Below are 18511 nucleotides of genomic sequence, written 5' to 3'. Positions count from 1 at the left end.
TCCCACACGGGGCTCGATCCCAAGACCCCGGGATCATGACCTGAGCCGAAGGCAGACGCCCAACCCACTGAACCACCCATGTGCCCCAGAAATGCATGTTTTCAAGCCCCACGCCAGACCCACCGAATCAGCAATTCTGGGGGTGGGCTCAGCCCTCATTGTGTTGCTGGGCCCCCCTGAGGATTCTTCTTTTTTTTAAAGATTTTTATTTATTTATTTGAGAGAGGGAATGAGAGATAGAGGGCACGAGAGGGACGGGGGGAGAGGCAGGCTCCCTGCCGAGCAGGGAGCCCGACGCGGGACGCGGGACTCGATCCCGGGACTCCAGGATCATGGCCTAAGCCGAAGGCAGTCGCTCAACCAACTGAGCCACCCAGGCGCCCCCTCCCCCCCCCCCGAGGATTCTGATACAAGCTCAAGTTTGAGAGCCACTGCCTTGATACAAAGAAACCAGTCACGTCAGGATTTGGGTTCCACGCAGGAGATTTTGTAGGCATCTCTAAGCATCCCCTTCTTTACCCTCCACACCTGGACCCACTGGAACAACCCCTGTTTTGCTCACGCATTTGTTCATTCATTGATTCAGCATGCTCGTGTACCCTGTCACAGTGCTGGGGCTGGGCCAGGAGCTTCTGAAGGACGGAGACCCGCACACGGAGATATTCCAAATGCCACTTGAGAAGTGGGCTGTGCACAGGGGGTGGTGGGTGCTGCCTGGCTCCCTGGAGGCCAAGGCGCCAGGGGGGTGGGTGCCCAGCCTTGAAGGCTGAGCAAGGGCTTGCTGAACCTCCAGTCACCCAGCACGTTCCTCTATCCTGGCCTCATCCTGAGGCCGGCAGGGAGGCTGCCCTCCCACCTGGAGGAAGTGGAAATTTTCTCTCCATGTCCTGGCCCAGAAACAGGTGCTCCGTGCCCCCTCACCCCGTCCTCATCTCCTCCCACACAGGACACCGCTGACTACGTGAAACCAGTGACCTTCTGGGTGGAGTACTCCCTGGAGGATCCCGACCACGGCCCCGTGCTGGACGACGGCTGGCCCACCACCCTGCGAGTCTCGGTACATCCCCACGTACAGGGCACACAACCTGGGCGCTCCGTCCCTCCGACCCCCACCTCCTCCCCAAAGCCCAGATCCAGAGCGCCCTGGGTACAAAGGAGATCTTCCCCTACCGCTGTCAACTTGTGAACAAGTTGAGGGGAAGGACGGGGCCTTTCCTGTTCGAGGATCCCCCGTATCACCAGCATAGGGTGAGCACTGGAAGGTTCTGGAGAATCACAGAACTAGAAGGGACCTGAGGTCTCGATCGCCCACCTCCCTCATGTACAGGTGAAGGCACTGGGGGCCAGGGCATGGGAGTCAACCACCTAGAGCCTGCTCTGCAGCTCTGGTCCGGCCCCCTCAACCACAGCTCCTGATCCCTGGGTCTAGGGGCATCCGAACTTTCTGGTATGGAGCACTCAGGTGCTCCTCCCACCTGCAACTCCACAGACATCCCACTCACAGAAAAGGCCACAGTTTAGTTCTGCCTGAGCTGTGCTGGGACAGCAGGCGAAATTCGTGAAATTAATACCTAATTCCTGAACTTTGAGGAGCAGCAAGACTTCCGAAATCCCCTCTCTGCTCCCATTTGCCGCCGCCCTCCCCCCCCCCAGACCCCACCACCCAGCCCTGGACCCTCACACCTGCCATCCTTTCTCCTGCTTCCTCGTCACCAGCATAGAAGAGAGGCTGTCTTATACAGTTCGAGAAGGGGGGTGGGGGACGGACTGCAGAGCTGGAGACGTCAGTGAGCTGGTGCGCGGAGTCACTACCATCTCCCACCGCAGTAATTACAGAGCCACTAGGGCGAACAAATGAGAACCTGCCCTGAGATCCCCGAGCCAGTCGAAGCCCATGGTGCAGATTGATGCACAGGGCTAGCTCCGCCCCACACTGACGACCCCCGTGCAGGCTGCCAGTTAGGGCTGGAGGCCAGGGCTAAGAGGGGAGTGAGCTCAGCGGAGGTGTCACTGAGCAACCAGATGACAGGCCAGGAAGACTTCCTGGAGAGAGAAGCTTTTGGCTGGACCCTAAGGAATAGACCAGATTCAGATCTGCAGGGATGGGAAGAGTGGCCTTCCACTCCAGGAGAGCTGATGGTATAACCAAGGGACGACAGTGAAAAAGGCAGGCTGAAGGGAATGTGTAAAGAGAAAAAAATTAAAAAGGAAGAATAATCTGGGCGCTATTATCGAGGGCTTCAGGTAGCAGCTAAATTTCCCAAAAATCTTGTTAATCTGGATTTCTAGCCTCCCCCCGACCCGTTTCAGGCAAATGAGAAACATCTGCCCAGCGCTCTTCTGCAAATTCTTATTTAGCCTCCGCTCGGCGCCCGGTACTTCTCTAGTGCTGCAGTTTCTTGCCTCCTGGGGGAATGAGCTGTTCCACATCACTGAGTGTAGCAGTTGCTTATCACATTAATTATTCCTTCTAATCAACTGGGTGGAAATGTTTCTGAAGGTTAGAGGACAGTTTGCACCCTTTGTAAGCAGGAAGCTGGGTGGGGGTAGGGGCATCTTATTGGAGACTCGAAGTCACTGAGGTGAACATGGGTGCAAGGGTACAGTGAGGCCCCAGAGGGCTACCAGTGTTTTCCACTCTGTCCCTTCGCAGATGGCCTCACTCTGCCCTACTTTGTATGGTTCTGCTGCCCTTTCTGCCGCGTGCCTGCTCCTAGCTGCAAATCCACCACACGATGGGGAAGCTGGGGGCGGCCGGCGTGTGGGTCTGAGTGCGGCTGAGGAGCTCACCGTTGAGAAAAGTCCATGAATTTCCAATCGGGGTGGGCTCCGTTTCCCTTCCCCTGGGTTTCGGCTGTATCCTTGGGAGGCACAGCTGTACTCCTCAGCCCCAGACCTGAACACCCACCTGCTTGCTGAGCACTTTGACCCGGAATGACCACAGGACCACAGAACCGAACTCAAGTTCACCCCTGTGTTTATAAACGAATGGTGCAGCCCTCCTTCCAGACACTAACAAAGGACCTCGTCCAACATCCTGGGTCCTTTGGCCCCTTAGCGCTGATGAACTCCTGGTCCTATGGAACCCCCTCTGGAGGTCCTAACCTGTTGTCTCCCCTCCACACCCAGTACCCCTCCAACACCGTCATCATCTCTTGCCTGAACATTGAAGCAGCATCCTCAGTGGTCTCCCTGACTCTAGCCTTGATCCCTCCAGTCCATCCACCCACAGCAGCCAGAGGGAGCCTTCAGTAATGCAGGTCTGACAGGATGCTCACCCGCCTACAGCGGTCAGTGATTCCTGTCAGCTGCAAGGAACGACCCCAAGGCCCTATAAGAACGGACCCCACCCATCTCTCCACCCCAAAATGCAGCAACGCTAAACCACACAGCATTTCCCAAACTCACCATGCTGCTTCATGCCTCAGGACCTTTGCACAGGCTCGTCCTTCCCCTCCACTTTCCTGTCCCTCTGGTCACCCAGCCAACGTGGTCATTCTTCAGAACTCTCACATACTGTCTCCTCCCTGAAGCCTTCTCTGACCATGTACAGGCCAAAATAACTGTTTCCTCCCCTCTGCCTCTCCTATTCCTCACACAGATTTCTAATATTTTTTTCTTGCACATTTCACGCTATAATTATTTATTCACACACCACTCTTCCCCATGAGCTGAGAGTGGAGGCTGTGTCTTCCTCATCCTGTACTGCCAGTACCTAAGACCTTGCCCCCAACACAGGTGATCCGTAAAAACCTGCTGGGGTGGGGGGGGTATTCTGTGCTACCGGCTCGGCTGAGAACTGGGAAGACACCCAGGAGGAGCTGAGTTTTGAACCATGTTTTAAAGAAGGGAGTATCTACGCAAAAGCATGAGAAACGGCAGGGTGGTGTCTGTGAGGAGGGCAGATGAGACAAAGCCCATGTCTAGTGTGGTGGAGAGAGGAGGCTGCGTGCTGCGGGGGTGAGGGCTGGGGGGCAGCAAAGAGAACAACCAGCCACCCCGCCCTGCTTTCCCTGGTGCAGGTGCCCTTCTGGAATGGCTGCAATGAGGACGAGCACTGTGTCCCTGACCTCCTGCTGGATGCCCGCAGTGATCTGCCCACAGCCATGTGAGTTGGCTCCTCCCTGCGCGCCCCCACCCCCCAGACCTGCCTCCTTTCCTTCCCTGCTAGTAGATCCGAGACTCCCTGGGCACTGGATGTCTGCCTGCATATCGTGCTTGGAGGCAGCATGGATCAAATACTGAACTTGGAGCCTGGGTCTAGTCCAGGCTCTGCCTCTAACTCCTCTGTGATTTCAGGCACGTCCTTTCTCTCTCTGGGCCTCAGTGACTTCCTCGGCAAAATGAAAAGTACTCATCTATCCAATCTCCTCAAACTTCGTGTAGGAAAAGAAATCCTTTCTCTGGAGTATTTACTACCAAACAGATGAAAGGTGGAGACTAGGACCTGTGATCCTGGTTGCTCATCCTCCAAGCCCCCAACTAGGTGACCTATGTGGCCCAGTGACAGACTGCTTGAGCTAAGGAGGCTAGCAGAGGATGAGCAGGGTGCCTACGATCTCCTGGAAGAGAAAAAAAAAAGTAGCATACAAGGAAAAATAATGAAAAATGTCCTTTTTGAAATTTATGTCATTTATTTTCAAATAATCCATCCTCGACCTTTACCCAGCTATGATATGATTGAGCTAGAAGACATATACATTAAGTAGAAATAACACATACAAACCCTGTAGAAGGATGAAGAAGCAAACCGTCTAGCCATCTAGGCTACTCATCAAGATAGTCTCTACATTTAGCTCTGAGATTCCTGGTAGCCAAAGCCAAAAGGGAAATACACTGAGTAGAGTAGAGAGGCCTGGCCCCAAGCTCCCCATTCCATGCGTCTGGCCCCTGGTGGCCTCTGTCCTGCAGGGAGTACTGCCAGAGGGTGCTGGGCAAGACTGTGCAGGACTGCTCCGCCTACACGCTGTCCTTCGACACCACAGTTTTCATCATCGAGAGCACACGCCGGCGGGTCCCAGTGGAGGCCGTGCTGGAGAACAGAGGCGAGAACGCCTACAGCACGGTCCTAAATATCTCGCAGTCAGCAAACCTGCAGTTTGCCAGCTTGATCCAGAAGGTGAGACCTCAGCCACCGGCCCAGCCTGCCTGAAGCTAAGAGCGGAGGCAGGAAAGGAGGGGTCCAGCCAAGAGGCCTGGCTGGCTGCACGTTACAACCACCGGGAGCTTACAGATCCCCGTGCCCAGGCTTCTCCCAGAGATTTGACCGGATCTGGTCTGGGGCCAGCCTGCGTCAGCGTGCTTTTAAAGCGACCCCGGTGAAGTCAGTGTGCGGCCACGTGGGGAGAACCACCGGTAAAGGGGGATCTGAGCCCTTCCCGAATGTGGGGAGGAAGGTCCTTCAGCCTGTGTCCTTGGCCCTCGTTAGGGGCGTGCACACACACACACACACACACTCTCTCACCACATGGGTGCACACCAGCTCATACATCCCATCTGCCCACAGTTCATCCTTTGGGCTTTCTCAAAAGGGCCCTTCTCACAAGAACCAGAACAGGTTATTCCCCACTTTAACATTTCCTATCATGCCCAGTTGCTTTCGCAACAAATTCCAGACTTTGTTATGTCAAGGCCTGTGCCGCTTCCCCATCCATCACCTGCCCCCTATACCCTCACCCCCACACCCTTAGTCCCACCAGCCACTGCTGTTTCCTGGCACCCCTGCCTTCATGCCGAGGCCCTCCCCACCGCGGTCCCCAACCTGGACTCCCTCCCTCCTCTGCCCGATGGGCTCCTGTTTCTTTTTGATTACCATCTTACAGAGGGGGAGCGTGAGGCACAGAGGGTTGTTAAGGGGCCTGACTAGGACCACACAGCTAATAAGCAGCAGGACAGAGTTCCCAGAAGGCCCCACGCAGCTCCGAGGAAATCCACAGTGCCTGAGTGCTGGCCTGTGGTGACCCTGAACTCCGCAGAGCACAGGCACAGAGAAGTCCCTGAGACAGGATTATCAACTTAACCCGGGACATCCCTGTCCTGTGTGGGTGCTGGGGGGGTCCCAGCTCCCCTCAGACACAGTCTCCACCCTCAGTGATCTCAGAGCATCAGCACGGAGCCCAGAGTGTAGGGTGGGGCAGGCACGGGACCCTTCTGTCCTCACCAACCCCCAGGACCTCTGCCAGGCAGTCCTTCCATCAGGCCCAGGACTGGACCCCACCGCCAAGCCCCCCCACAATCCCGAGTGAAGATGAGGAGGTCATGTGATGGTCCTCCTTCCAAGTCCTGTCCTGCCCAGAGACTTTTGCATCTGTCTGAATTGGGGTATTTAGAGGAAACTGAGCCCCAAACCTGCATTCCCCTTTTCACTGCTTCCCTGGCCCGTACTATACAGTACTGTGACTATTCAGGGGGCAGGCATTGTGGGATTTTGTGTCTGTGACATAGAAAGGCTTTGGGAACTGAGGGAGGCAAAGAGAAGTGGTCAGTGTGTTCCATAAGGAGCTGCATCCGCACACAGGACAGGTGGTGAGTAGGGATAACCTGCAACCTGGCTCCGCCCCTCCAGCCCCAGCCCAGGAGCTGCTCACAGCTGGGAGATCAGCACTCCTCTCCCCAGGCTGCCCCCCAACCCCCACCACCCAGCCAAGGGGAGCTCTAGTGGAGGAAGCACCCCCCACGCCAGCCAGATACAAAGGTGTTAGTCTGATCACGTGCACTTTGTACACACACATGCAAAAGCATACAGACCTACCTATACACCCAAGGAAGTGCACGTGTTCCTCACACATGCCACCGGACGCATGCACACACAGGGGCCTACATGCAGACCCACACATGCGGAGTCTACACGGACATGCCTATCCATCCACACGTGCACATGCATGCCCAAAGATTCACACAACGACGCTCAGCCACCCAGCAGCGTCAAGCTAGAGCGCTGTGGGGGAGTGCGGAGCGGACCCCCGTGCTGGCCCAGGAGGGCCACAGCTCAGAGAGGCCCTGGAGCCTGGTGACAGTTCCCCCTCAAAGCCACCGCCACCCCTGTCTCCGGGGCCCCTGGGGTCCCAGCTTCCTTCCAAAGACCTGTGCTACAGCTTCAGTGTAGGCGGCAGGGGCGGCACGGGTGGCCCCCAGACCTGGGTCTCTGGCCCTCCTAACTGCCACCCGCGGTGCCCCCCACCCGCCCCCAGGACGACTCAGAAGGCAGCATCGAGTGCGTGAACGAGGAGAGGAGACTCCACAAGAAAGTCTGCAATGTCAGCTACCCCTTCTTCCGGGCCAAGGCCAAGGTTGAGGCTGGGGGCAGTGTGGGGGCGGGACTGGGGCGGGTACTGGGAGGCACTAGGGAGGCAAGGGAAACGGAAATGAACAGAGGGGAGAAGGGGGGAAGGTTGGAGATGCCTGAGCATGGCTTTTAAGTATGTTTTCTCCCCCGGGAAATGACATTCAAACGACCTAACTAGCCAGCCCACCCCGAGGGAGCATCCAGGCCCCTTCACCTCAGAGGCAGCACCGCCACTCCCACCCACCACTCTCCCACCAGCTCTTGGCCAATTATCCCTGCTGTCCTTTATCCTAACACACTTTTTCAAAGTCCGGCCTCTGTCATCGTGCTGCATGCATGGGGAGAGATTGGGAGAAAAATGGACATTTCGTGAGCACTTACCATGTGCTTAAAAGGGCAAGTGGAAAGTGGGTAGGGTGTGTGAGGGGAGAAGCAAATTCTCCAGGGAGGAGAATCTCCAAATTCCAGACTCCAGATCATGTAGCACTGGCCCATCACCATGGGGCAGTGGGCAGCCACTGAAGGTTCTGGCGCAAGAAAAGACCCGACTGAGACCAGGCTGCCTGTAGAGCAGGAATCAGACAGAGGGAACTTGAGGCAAGAGCCAGGTAGAGTGACAGCATGTTCCCAGGACCAGGGTCCGCAAGGCTGTGGGGAGGGGGGAGAATCCTCGCCAGAGAACCTCCCCACTGGGACAAAAGTCAAGAATGGGGCCCCAGGGTCTCCTTGGGAAACCCCATGAGAGCCAGACCTGGGAAGAGCGCGGGGTCTGTGCAAAGCCCCTGTAACGCCCCCAGAGTGGGGTGGGAGGTGGCAAGGAGGGGCAGAGGTCACAGGGCCACAGTCAGGGGACCCTGGCCGAAGTCCTGGGCCAAGGCCAAGGGAAGCTCAGGACTGGACCATCAGAGTGGTGGGAGGACCGCTGGACCAGGAGGCAGGTGCCTTATTAACCTGCTGGGTGGCCCGAGGCAGCCTTCACCCTTCTGCTGGCCTCACCCCACTGCACACGGGGAAGAAGGGGCCGCTGAGGCAGGCTTCCCACTGGCTTCTGGCCCCGCATCCTGTGGCTTACGGTGATGGCCACCTCCCTTCCGGCCATCAAGTTCCCCACTAAGGAATTCCTGCAGGATCCTGAAGCTGGACCTGCTGCCTGCTAATTGCCTATAGTTGAAAACAAAAAAGGAAGTCACGGGGGAGGACGGCTGGCCCCAGAGCCAAGAAACCCCATCAGAGGAGCTGTTGTCTATGGCTGCACCCCCAGGTCCTGAGCTCAGCTCACATCACTCCCGCACCCCAGTTAGCAGCCCTCACAACCCCCCAGCCCGGCCCCGGGCAGCTCCCAGTCAGCAGCTACCCTCCCCCCGCCCCCCAGGGAACCAGGGCAGGGGCAGGGAGGGGCGGGCTGGCCGTGCGCAGACCCCGCAGTGCCCAGCCACCCCAGCTCCAGCGACTGGACCTCTTCCTCACAGGTGGCTTTCCGGCTAGATTTTGAGTTCAGCAAATCCGTCTTCCTGCACCACCTGGAGATCCGGCTCACAGCTGGCAGGTCTGGGCGTCGCCTGCTCCTTGTGCCCCCGCTGGGCTCCGCTCGCTGCTCCCCCCTGCTAGCCACAGCTCCTCCCTGCACCCACGGAATCGCCCCCAGGCCGTCCCTGCCGGCCTCGACCAGGGGGGCCCAACTGCTGCCTTCTGTACTCTCGGGCAGCTCGGATAGAAATAATAATACCCTTACCTCTATATAGCGATTTCTGTGGCAGCTATATTTGTAAAGCCTTCAGTTATAAAGCACCCTACGTATAATCGTCAGGCCTCACAGCAGCCCCTGAAGATAGGCAAAGCGGGGGTTAGCCTCCGAGAGTAAGAGAAGGAAGGTCTTTTAAAATGGAAAAATGCCCAAGGGGAGAGAAGTCCCCAGAAAGAACACCGAAGAAAGAGAACAAACCAGTGTCCCGCTCCCAGTTGCTGTGTGTCCTTGGGAAGTTCATGCAGCCTTTCTGAGCCTTCCTTTTCTCACCTGTAAGTTGGGAGGTGGGGGGGGCACTCATCCCTGCTTTGCCCATCTGAAGGGGCTGCACTGAGCCCATGCGGTGTGCTGGCTCAGCTGGCGGAAGGCGCGCCGGCCCCCCACCCCGACCGCCCCGCGTGGCTCTCCCTGCAGTGACAGTGATGAGGACGAGAGCACCAAGGAAGACAACACGGCCCTCCTGCGCTTCCACCTCAAATATGAGGCTGACGTCCTCTTCACCAGGTGGGCGGCGGGGGGCGGGGAGGGGGCAGGCTGGGAGAGGCCAGAGAGAAGTGGGGCCTAAGACGGGGCACCCTCCAGGGGGCCCTCATACGACCAGAGGTCTCAAGGGCCAGGCTGCAGTGCCGAGGGACTATGAGACGGAGCCGGGGGTGTCCCTGAGGGCTCAGAGAGTGCGGCCCCCTCAGCTGTGCCGCACAGGGGGTAGGAGGAGACACAGAGCTGGCCTCCTGGGAGCCCCCGTGGGGGGCGGGGGAGGGCCGGGGCCACGGGAGGTGTCCACCCCCAGCACAGGCTATAAGTGGGCGCATGGACTGAGAGATTTTAAAATAGTCTTAAAGCCTTACTAAAAGTCCGTCTGCTTTTCGTTACCACCTTGCACCAGCAACTCTCCACAGCAAGAGTGCGAAAATGCTCCTCCCCGCAGGGCAAAGTGCTCCCACCGGCCACCCCTGTCCTCTGGGAGCCCCTAGGCGGTTGGAAAAGTCGGACTAGCAACTGCAGAGAAAGCAGGCGCAGGCCCTGCCGTGGCCACTGTCGGAGGCTGGGACAGGCCAGAGTGGGAGAGTTTATGTTCCAAAGAGGCCGTGCCCCTGGGCAGAGAGGCCAGGGATGGCCCCAGAGGGCGGGGAGGGCCAACGACCGGCTCTTCTGGCCCGTGGCCAATCCCCCACAGGACGCAGATGTTGCTGAGCCATCTCAGCGCGCATTCCTGCTGAGGCTCTGAATCCTTCCTGACACAGCCCTCCCACTCCCCACGGACACTAGAGGAAACCTGTTTTTTGTGGTCCAGGGGAGCCAGGCACGTGCCCACGCCCTCCTTCGGGCGGGTACCCAACTGGCCCACCCTGCCTGAGCTCATGGCGTTCCTGTCCTCTGTCCTTGCAGGAGCAGTAGCCTGAGCCACTACGAGGTCAAGGCCAACAGCTCACTGGAGAGGTACGACGGCACTGGGCCTCCCCTCAGCTGCGTCTTCAAGGTAAGGCTGGCAGAGAGCCAGGCAGGGAGCGAAGGACAGGAGCTGAGGACCCCCCGGTTGGGAGGGGAGGAGTCGGGAATCACTGCGAGTGCCTGGGGGTCAGCCCTAGCCCTGCTACCCAGTCACTGCGATTTTAGGCAAGTTCCTTGCCCTCTCTGGGCCTCTCAGTCCTCATCTAGAAAATAATGGGCGGCTTCTGGGGAGCTCAGTCGCTCAAGCATCTGACTCTTGGTTTACACTCAGGTCATGATCTCGGGGTCGTGAGATCGAGCCCCGCATCAGGCTCCAAGGTCGGCGGGAAATCTGCTAGAGATCCTCTCCCTCCCTCTGTCCCTCTCCCCCAACTCAAATAAAAATAAGTAAATCTTAAAAGAAAAGAAAAGAATGGGACTGGACTGGGAGGATGTTATCAGTGAAGGTTAGGTGTGGCTGCATATAATTTAAAAAATATAAAAAACAGGGGTCTAAATGGACCAGAGTTTATTCTCTCCATGAAAGAAGTCCAGGGTTGGCAGCTTCCACAAAATCATTCAGGATCGGGTCTTGGGTCTGCTCCCCCATCCTCGACATGCCACCGTCAGCCTCTCAGGTTCACCTCATAGTCCAAGACAGTTGCCGCTCCAGTCATCACACTCTCATCCCAGGAAGGAGGAAGGGGAGAAGAGCAGGCCCCTCCCTACTAAGGAAACTCCTTGACAGTTCCTCACACTGCCAGTTACCTAGGGAGGCTGGGAAATGTGGCATTCATCTCTGTCCCCGTGTGAGGAAGGAGCGAGAAGGGGAATGAGGGGGCAGCTGAGCAGTCTGCCCAGTGGGCCCCGCGGCCCACCCCCGCCCCAACCCCTGAACTCTGCGTGAGAGCTTGGGGCAGGCTGACGCTGGAGACGGCGCATCAGACACGCTGGTACCGGTACCCGGGTGGCTGGTCCAGGAGGGGTTTCGTGACTGCCCGAGGCCACACAGCCAGTACACGGTCGCAGCCCTGGGCCGTGTACCGGCCTCTCTGAGTCCAGGGCCCTGCTTGGAATCACCACTGCTCAGACACGGGGTACAATCACAGCTAGATGTGCATCATCACTGGCTCACCAGTTAGAGCCCTCGTTAATCAATGATCCGCTCTCACAATAAATGCATTCCTCTCACCATCTCCGCCCCGACCTCAGCCCAGGGTGGCCACCAGCACCAGGCTACAGAATCCCCACAGCCAAGAGAGGCTGAGAATGGAAGTGACCTTGCTCTCCAGCCTCATGACCCCACCGGCTTGTCCTCAGCCTCCAGGAGCCCGGCCGCTTCAGGGCTTTCACGCACCTTTGTCGGCACAGCTCCCGCCGTGATTTGGCAGAGCAAATATGCCAGGGGGCTTGGAGGGGCCTGCCTCCCAACCTGGCTGGGGGGATCGCCCCCTTGGACCTCGTCCTTCACCCCCTACCCCCCAGCTGCTGCTGGACGGCCTGACTCCTCCCCTCTCTGGCCACAGATCCAAAACTTGGGCTTGTTCCCTATCCACGGAGTGATGATGAAGATCACCGTCCCCATCGCCACCAGGGGGGGCAACCGCCTGCTGATGCTGAGGGACTTCCTTACTGACCAGGTACCCGTGCCCTCAGGAGCCTCCTCAAGGGAGGGGGCCCGTAGGAGACAGACCTACCCCGAGGGGGTCCCCAAGTCCGCAGACCTCAGCTCCTCCTCCCCGGCCCCGGGCCAGCAGGGCCTTCTCGGGAAAGAGGAGAAGAGAGCACCTCCGGGATGCTGAGCGTGCCAGGGCTGGTTGTGAGGCTGGTTGTGTGTGGCCCTCGTGCAGGTGAACACGTCCTGTAACATCTGGGGAAACAGCACCGAATACCGACATGCCCCGACAGAGGAAGACCTGACCCGTGCCCCACAGCTGGTGAGTGTCCCCCTTACCCGGTGCTTGGCCACTAGAGCCTCAAACCGAGAGGAAACAGAATGAAGAAAAGATACGTCTTGCTTTTAATGAGCTCACCATCTCGCAGGGCACATAAGAGTGGATGCCAGAGGAGCCAGGGGACAAGGCTGTGACAGGTGTCAAGAGAGTGACAGCAGAGCAGACAACCTCCAGTAACGGAACAGGGATTGTGGACTGGCACCTGTGCCTTAAAGGGCCAGCAGGATACGGAAGAGCAAAGGGAAGGGGAAGCCCAGACCGAGCAAGGCTATGAAGGCCAGGACCTACTTGGCTTGTCTTGGGGACACTGAGCCCATCAGCTGGGTCCTCTCTGTCGCCGGAGATGGAGGGCAGCTCATGTCACCTCCCAAGGCCCTCCCCAAGACACCTGCTGGTTTCCAGCTTTATGTTCCCAGGGCTGCCACTGCCCCCCAGATAGCAGTTTCTGAGCATGCTTTCACTGTTCTTCCCCAAGCAAACCTCTTATCTGTTTGGGTTTTATTTCCCCAAACGAGCGCCTCGCACAAAGCATTTTTTGAGTGTAGTGTACTTTCCTGAAGACTGGGCCTGGGGGGTAGGGGGCTTGAGGTGGCTGCAAGAGAGAGACACAAACAAGTTTAATCTAATAAATTCTGATTATTTGACGATTTCTTTGGGTTTTCTGTTGAGATGGTATCATCTGTAAATAATAACAGTGTTAGTTTTACCATTCGATCCTTATAAACTGTTTTTCTCATCTTCTGGCTCTGGCTAGGACCTCCAGGGCAGTGGGAAAAAAGAAATGATGACAGTTTTGTCTTGAACCTGATTTTTAAAAATTGTTTTTAATTTTTCATTATTAAATATGATACTTGCTGTAGGTTTTCTATAAACACCCTTTATTCAGATTCAGGAAGTTCCTTGGGAGTTTTTACCATAACCAGAAGTTGGATTTCCTAAAATCCTTTCTCTGCATCTGTTACAGTAATCATACAATTGTTTCCTTTAATCTGTTTGTGTGGTGATGACAATTATAGGCTCCCTAACGTCGAACCAAAGTTCTGCTCCTGGAATACACGCGGTTACGCACAACCTTGAGCAGCAATGGCTATGCCACCCTTACCTTGCCCTCCAGCCCATGTGTCCCCCCACCCCCCACCTCTCCTTGTCCCCGGCCTCTGCCCCTCCCCCCCAGGAGCAAAACTTGGGCTCAGCCGTCTCTCTGGTGGCCCAAGCCCCTGCTCACATTCTTGGGTCGTGGCTGGGCCAGCTGCCACCCTTGCTCCCCCAGAACCCGGTCGCTCACCCCGAGACCCACCTCCTCTTTCAGAATCATAGCAACTCTGATGTAGTCTCCATCAACTGCAACCTGAGGCTGGCCCCCAACCAGGAGATCAATTTCCATCTGCTGGGGAACCTGTGGTTGAGGTCCCTAAAAGCAGTAAGTAGAGCACTTGAGCTAGACTCCAGGGAAACAAGGGAAGGTGGTGGGTGCTGGGGGAGGGGGGGGTCCTCCCAGTGGGGGAGGGGTCAGCTTCTGACAAGGCCTCTGATTATACAGCTCAAGTACAAGTTGATGAAGATCACGATCAACGCAGCCTTGCAAAGACAGTTCCACAGTCCCTTCATCTTCCGCGAGGAGGATCCCAGCCGCCAGGTGAGCCCCTGGGAACCGGGCAGGCCTCAGCTCGAGCCAGACCAGCTAGGCAAGGGGTTGCCCCTTTCCCTGGAGTTCCCTGTACTCTGCCCACGCGTTCCTGCAGGAGAGAGAAGGACCGATCTGCAGTTAGTGCAGCATCAGAGGAGAGGAGAGCAGGACAAATAGGCCGGGAGGGGGAGAAGCAGGGAGGGGGCAGGAAGTAGGCCTTCGACCAGTGCCTCGGGGGCGCCAGGCTGTGTACCACAGCAGCCCCGTGGAAGCAGAGGAAGGAGGGGAACTTGCGTATTCTGCACTAGAGGAAAGAACTGGAGCTCAGGCCTGCCTGCCCCGGGGGTGAGGGTGGGGGAGGAGACTCACTGATGGGCTCCACCAGCAGTGAGGCAGGATGACGACCATCCACCGCTCTCCTCCCCATCCATTCTCACCTCAAATCTAAGGAAATGCACACACTGTGCCGTAGGAGTCTGGGGTGAACTGAATTCATGAAGAACAAGGGATGCAAGACGTCTCTGTATTGGGACTCATTTCGAATTGGGTAAAACCGGATTGTCACAGACCAGCGTGGCTGGAATCAGGGCGCAGGAAGGGGGTGAGGCTTCGTGCAGTACTCTCCTGAGAAACTGAGAAGTTGGGTCTTGAAGAAAAGCCCAGTCTTTTGGAGAGGGGCTTGGGACATGGGACACTGCTGCCCTCCACTGGCCACATCCCCACACCGGCCGTGGCCTGCGTTCCTTGAGAGCGACTCCTGTACCAGAGGCCAAGTGAACCCCCAGCCCCACCCCGGAGATGCTGGAGAGCAAACTCGGCATGGATAGGAAGCCAAACCTCAAACGCTCGTAAACCGGGTGGGGGGCTGCCAGGCAGAGGGGGAGCAGGTACAGGGGACCCACCTAAGGAGCAGTTTTATTTGTTCATTCATCCAACATTTAGTGGGTGTTCCTCCCATGACTCAGGCCCCCAGGTGTACAGAGATGATTTAAGCAGACAAGGGGATGAGGGTTAACAGCATGGCTATGAATTGGGGGTGAGCACAGGTGCTGGGCCTGGGAGGGGGGGCAGTCAGAGGGAGGGATGTCCAGGGAAAAGTTCCTGGAGACAGTACACTTGAAGCGAATCTGAAGAGATAGGTTGGAATTCTGCAAGCAACCGAGAGAAAAGAGGCGTTGTATGGGCACCCCCCACCACACACGCACACGCACACACACACGTGCGCTCACACACGCACACGTGCGTGGCCACACACGCACACGGGCGCACATACACACGCACGGACACGCACACGCACGCACGCGCAAACAAGGGGGCCAAACGCGCACACAAACACGCACACACACGCGAGCACACGCACACGCGAGCACACGCGCAAACATGGGCACACGCGCGCGCGCGCACACAAGCACAAAACGCGCACACACGTACACCCATGCTCACAGACGCGCGCACACACATACACGAACACGTGCAGAAACGCGCGCGCGCGCACGCACACACATGCGCACACATAGGCACACACCCGCGCATACGCACACGCTCGCACACGCGCACACACACAGGCACACAGAGACGCGCGCGCGCACACGCACGTACGCGCGTGCGCACAACACGCACACACGGGCACACTCACGTACGCACGCACACGCTCACACCAACGCGCACACGCGCACTCGCACGCACTCGCACACACACCCGCATGCACGCACATACACGCGCACACGCGCGTCACACACGGGCACACTCGCGCGCGCACACACGGGCATACTCACACGCACACACGCGCGCACACGACCCCTCTCTCTACGCTAGTTCATGTCTTCTAAGTGAATTCTTCTTCCACTCCCACCTGCCCCCCAAAAAAATCCCTCTGATCCTCTCTGGATGCCTCACTTCTCTTTTAGAAATGCTGCAACCCAGAATCTAAGGCCCCCGTTGGCTTGGCTGTGAACTAGTGTCAGGGGTGGGGAGGCGGAGAAGGTCCCAGCCTTCGTGGGTGGAAAGGGAACATAGAAGGCACCGGCCGTTTGTTGAGCCCTGACTCTGGGCCAGGCCCTGTAACAGACACTTGGCATGCGCTCTGGGTCACTCCTCAAAGCACTGTGAGTTATGCTCCCCCTCATTTTTCAGATATGGAAACTGAGGCTGTGGGAAATAAGGCAGAGAGGAGGCCCTGACTGGCTTCAAGTTGAATGAACAGTGAGTCGGTGGCCAAGCCAGGGGGGTTCACTCATTCAGTCGTCCGCCATGTTGCCTGAGCTCCTCCTCTGTCCCAGCCCCTGAAGATAGAACAGTGACCAACACAGACAAAGCTGACATTCTAGATGGGAAGAATGGCAAGACACAGGAATGTATCAGTGTCAAGTGGTGATGAGGTCTGCCCGGAAAAACAACAGGCGCAAGGGGGTGGAGACTTGGGGGGGGGCGGCTATTTTATACAAGGAGATTGGGAAGAGCCTCCCCGATAAACTGACACCAGATAGAGAGCATGAAGAACGGGGGTGTCATGTGGCTATCTGGGGCGGGGGGCGGGGTGGGGGAGCCATGCCGGCAGAAGGGGCAGCAAGGACAAGCCCCTGCAGTGTGCATGTGCTTGGCACGTCGGAGGCCGGCTAGCTGGAGGGCTGGAGTAGAGAGAGCAATGGGGAGAGGAGGAGATGGGGCCAGCGAGGTGAGCAGAGCCAGAGAGTATAGGGCCTTGTGGGCCAGGACAGTGACTCTTATTTTCCACTCTGAGCTGGAGGCTGGGAGCAGAGCAGAGAATAAATCTGCCTTCCTCTGGCTGCCATGCCGAGAACAGACTGCAGAGGGCGACGCGGAGGCTGGGAGGCAGTTAGCGGGCTCTAAGGGTCTCCAGGGCAAGAGGAGGGTGCTGGTCCAAGGAGGTAGGCCCTGGAGGGAGAGGTCTGGCCACATTCTCGGTGCTTCCAAGGTAGAACGGCCAGACTTTGCTGGAGTCAGTGCCGATTACGAAGTTTCCGGCCTGAGCAACAGCAAGAAAGAAGAGTGCGGCCATTTGCTTCCGTGGGAAAGGCGGTGGAGGAAGAGGTTTGAGGGTGAGGAGTGGGATCAGGAGTCTGTTTGGGGACCTGTTAAAGATGCCAAGCAGGCCAGGAGACGGTAGGATATGAGTCTGGAATTTCGCGGAGAGGCCAGGTGACAGCAGTCCGCAGGGAGATGGAAAAGCCCTACATTGGAGTGAGTTTGCCCAGGGCTGCATTAAGCCCTCCATGGCCCTGAGCACCTTTGCCTTCGGAGCCCCTTCCTCCCTAAAAAATTAATTTAAATTATTATTTTATGGCAATGTCCATATAAAGACAAACATAATCCAAGCAAGATTATATTCTTTTCTTCTTCTAATTTTAAAAGAAATTATAGAACATTTTCAGGGGCCCCTAAAAGCATGAAGGGGCTTGGGCCCACGGTGCTTACCAGGGAATACGGCCCCGAGCTCACCAGAAAGTGACTGTAGATTAAAGCAGAAGTCCAAGGACAGAGCCACGGGACACACCAAAATTTAGAAGTTTGGGAGGTGATGAAGCAGCCGAGAAAATAAGAAAAAGTAGGCCCCGTGGCAGGAGAATCCAGGGGGAGTGGAGAGTGGCCTGAGGCCAAAGGCGGAAAGTGTCTCAAAGAGGAGGTAGGATCACCTGGGTCCCTTAAGTCCCGTGTCCGTTGTGCAAGAGCTGGGGGCTCTGGGGCCTCTGCAGGCCAGGTGCCACCCATCCCTCCAGCAGATGCCACCAGGCGCTAGCTATCCCCTGCCACCTGGCTGCCCCCAGGGCCCCGGAACAGTAATGCTGCTGACCTGGCGCCCTCCTCCCCTTGCAGATCACATTTGAGATCTCCAAGCAAGAAGACTGGCAGATCCCGGTCTGGATCATTGTGGGCAGCACCCTGGGGGGCCTCCTGCTGCTGGCCCTGCTGGTCCTGGCTCTATGGCAGGTGAGGCCCCAGCAGGCAGGTGGTGGGGAGCAGCATCCTGGCAGGTTGGCCCAGGCCGGGGGCTCTAGCCTCTGGGCTCTGGGGCCAGTCCCCATGTTCTCCCCATGGGAGCTGACGCCCACCCAGCCTCCTCGCCGGAACTTGCCTGCTACCGAAACATCCGCCTCTCACCACAGGGGACGGCTTGGCTAGGGCCACCAGAGGACCCGCAACCTGTGGCTCTGACCCTTGTCTGGGTCCCTTTAGGAACCTGATGAAAGCTAGGTCTCCTCTTATCAGAAAAAGAAGCAAGCACACAGAGCCACAAAATTTCTCGAACAGTGTCAGGCTGCCAGCAAGCCCCCCAAAGCCTTCTCTGTCTTTGAGCCTCAGGTGGAGAGCCCCTGGTCTCAACCTCCTCCTATTATGGATGAGGGGAGGCAGGCCCAGAGAGGGGTGTTGACTGGGACAGGGTCACACAGCACGACTTCTTGCTTCCTGACCCAGGATCCATCCACTCCATTGCAGCCCCTCCGCCTCAC

The 18511-nt window shown here is 57.4% G+C and overlaps 1 protein-coding gene across 1 annotated transcript in view; it reads left to right on the top strand.

Annotated features, from left to right (window-relative positions):
- The window catches only part of ITGA11 (integrin subunit alpha 11), a 112210-nt gene that overhangs the window by 92260 nt on the left and 1439 nt on the right, over nucleotides 1-18511 (top strand). The window contains exons 18-29 of the mRNA XM_025884148.2: nucleotides 947-1057; nucleotides 4023-4108; nucleotides 4912-5119; nucleotides 7191-7289; nucleotides 8755-8831; nucleotides 9444-9533; nucleotides 10419-10509; nucleotides 11987-12100; nucleotides 12311-12397; nucleotides 13725-13835; nucleotides 13956-14051; nucleotides 17877-17990. Of these exons, the coding sequence (XP_025739933.1) occupies nucleotides 947-1057; nucleotides 4023-4108; nucleotides 4912-5119; nucleotides 7191-7289; nucleotides 8755-8831; nucleotides 9444-9533; nucleotides 10419-10509; nucleotides 11987-12100; nucleotides 12311-12397; nucleotides 13725-13835; nucleotides 13956-14051; nucleotides 17877-17990 (1284 nt within the window). The remainder of the gene's footprint in view (nucleotides 1-946; nucleotides 1058-4022; nucleotides 4109-4911; nucleotides 5120-7190; nucleotides 7290-8754; nucleotides 8832-9443; nucleotides 9534-10418; nucleotides 10510-11986; nucleotides 12101-12310; nucleotides 12398-13724; nucleotides 13836-13955; nucleotides 14052-17876; nucleotides 17991-18511) is intronic.

This window comes from Callorhinus ursinus, unplaced genomic scaffold (assembly GCF_003265705.2).
Source record: "Callorhinus ursinus isolate GAN/ISIS: 27379988/994484 unplaced genomic scaffold, GSC_fseal_2.0 scaffold25, whole genome shotgun sequence".
NCBI classification, from domain to species: Eukaryota; Metazoa; Chordata; class Mammalia; order Carnivora; family Otariidae; genus Callorhinus; species Callorhinus ursinus.
Note: the sequence above shows the minus strand (reverse complement) of the source record. Positions and strands in the feature narration are given on the sequence as shown.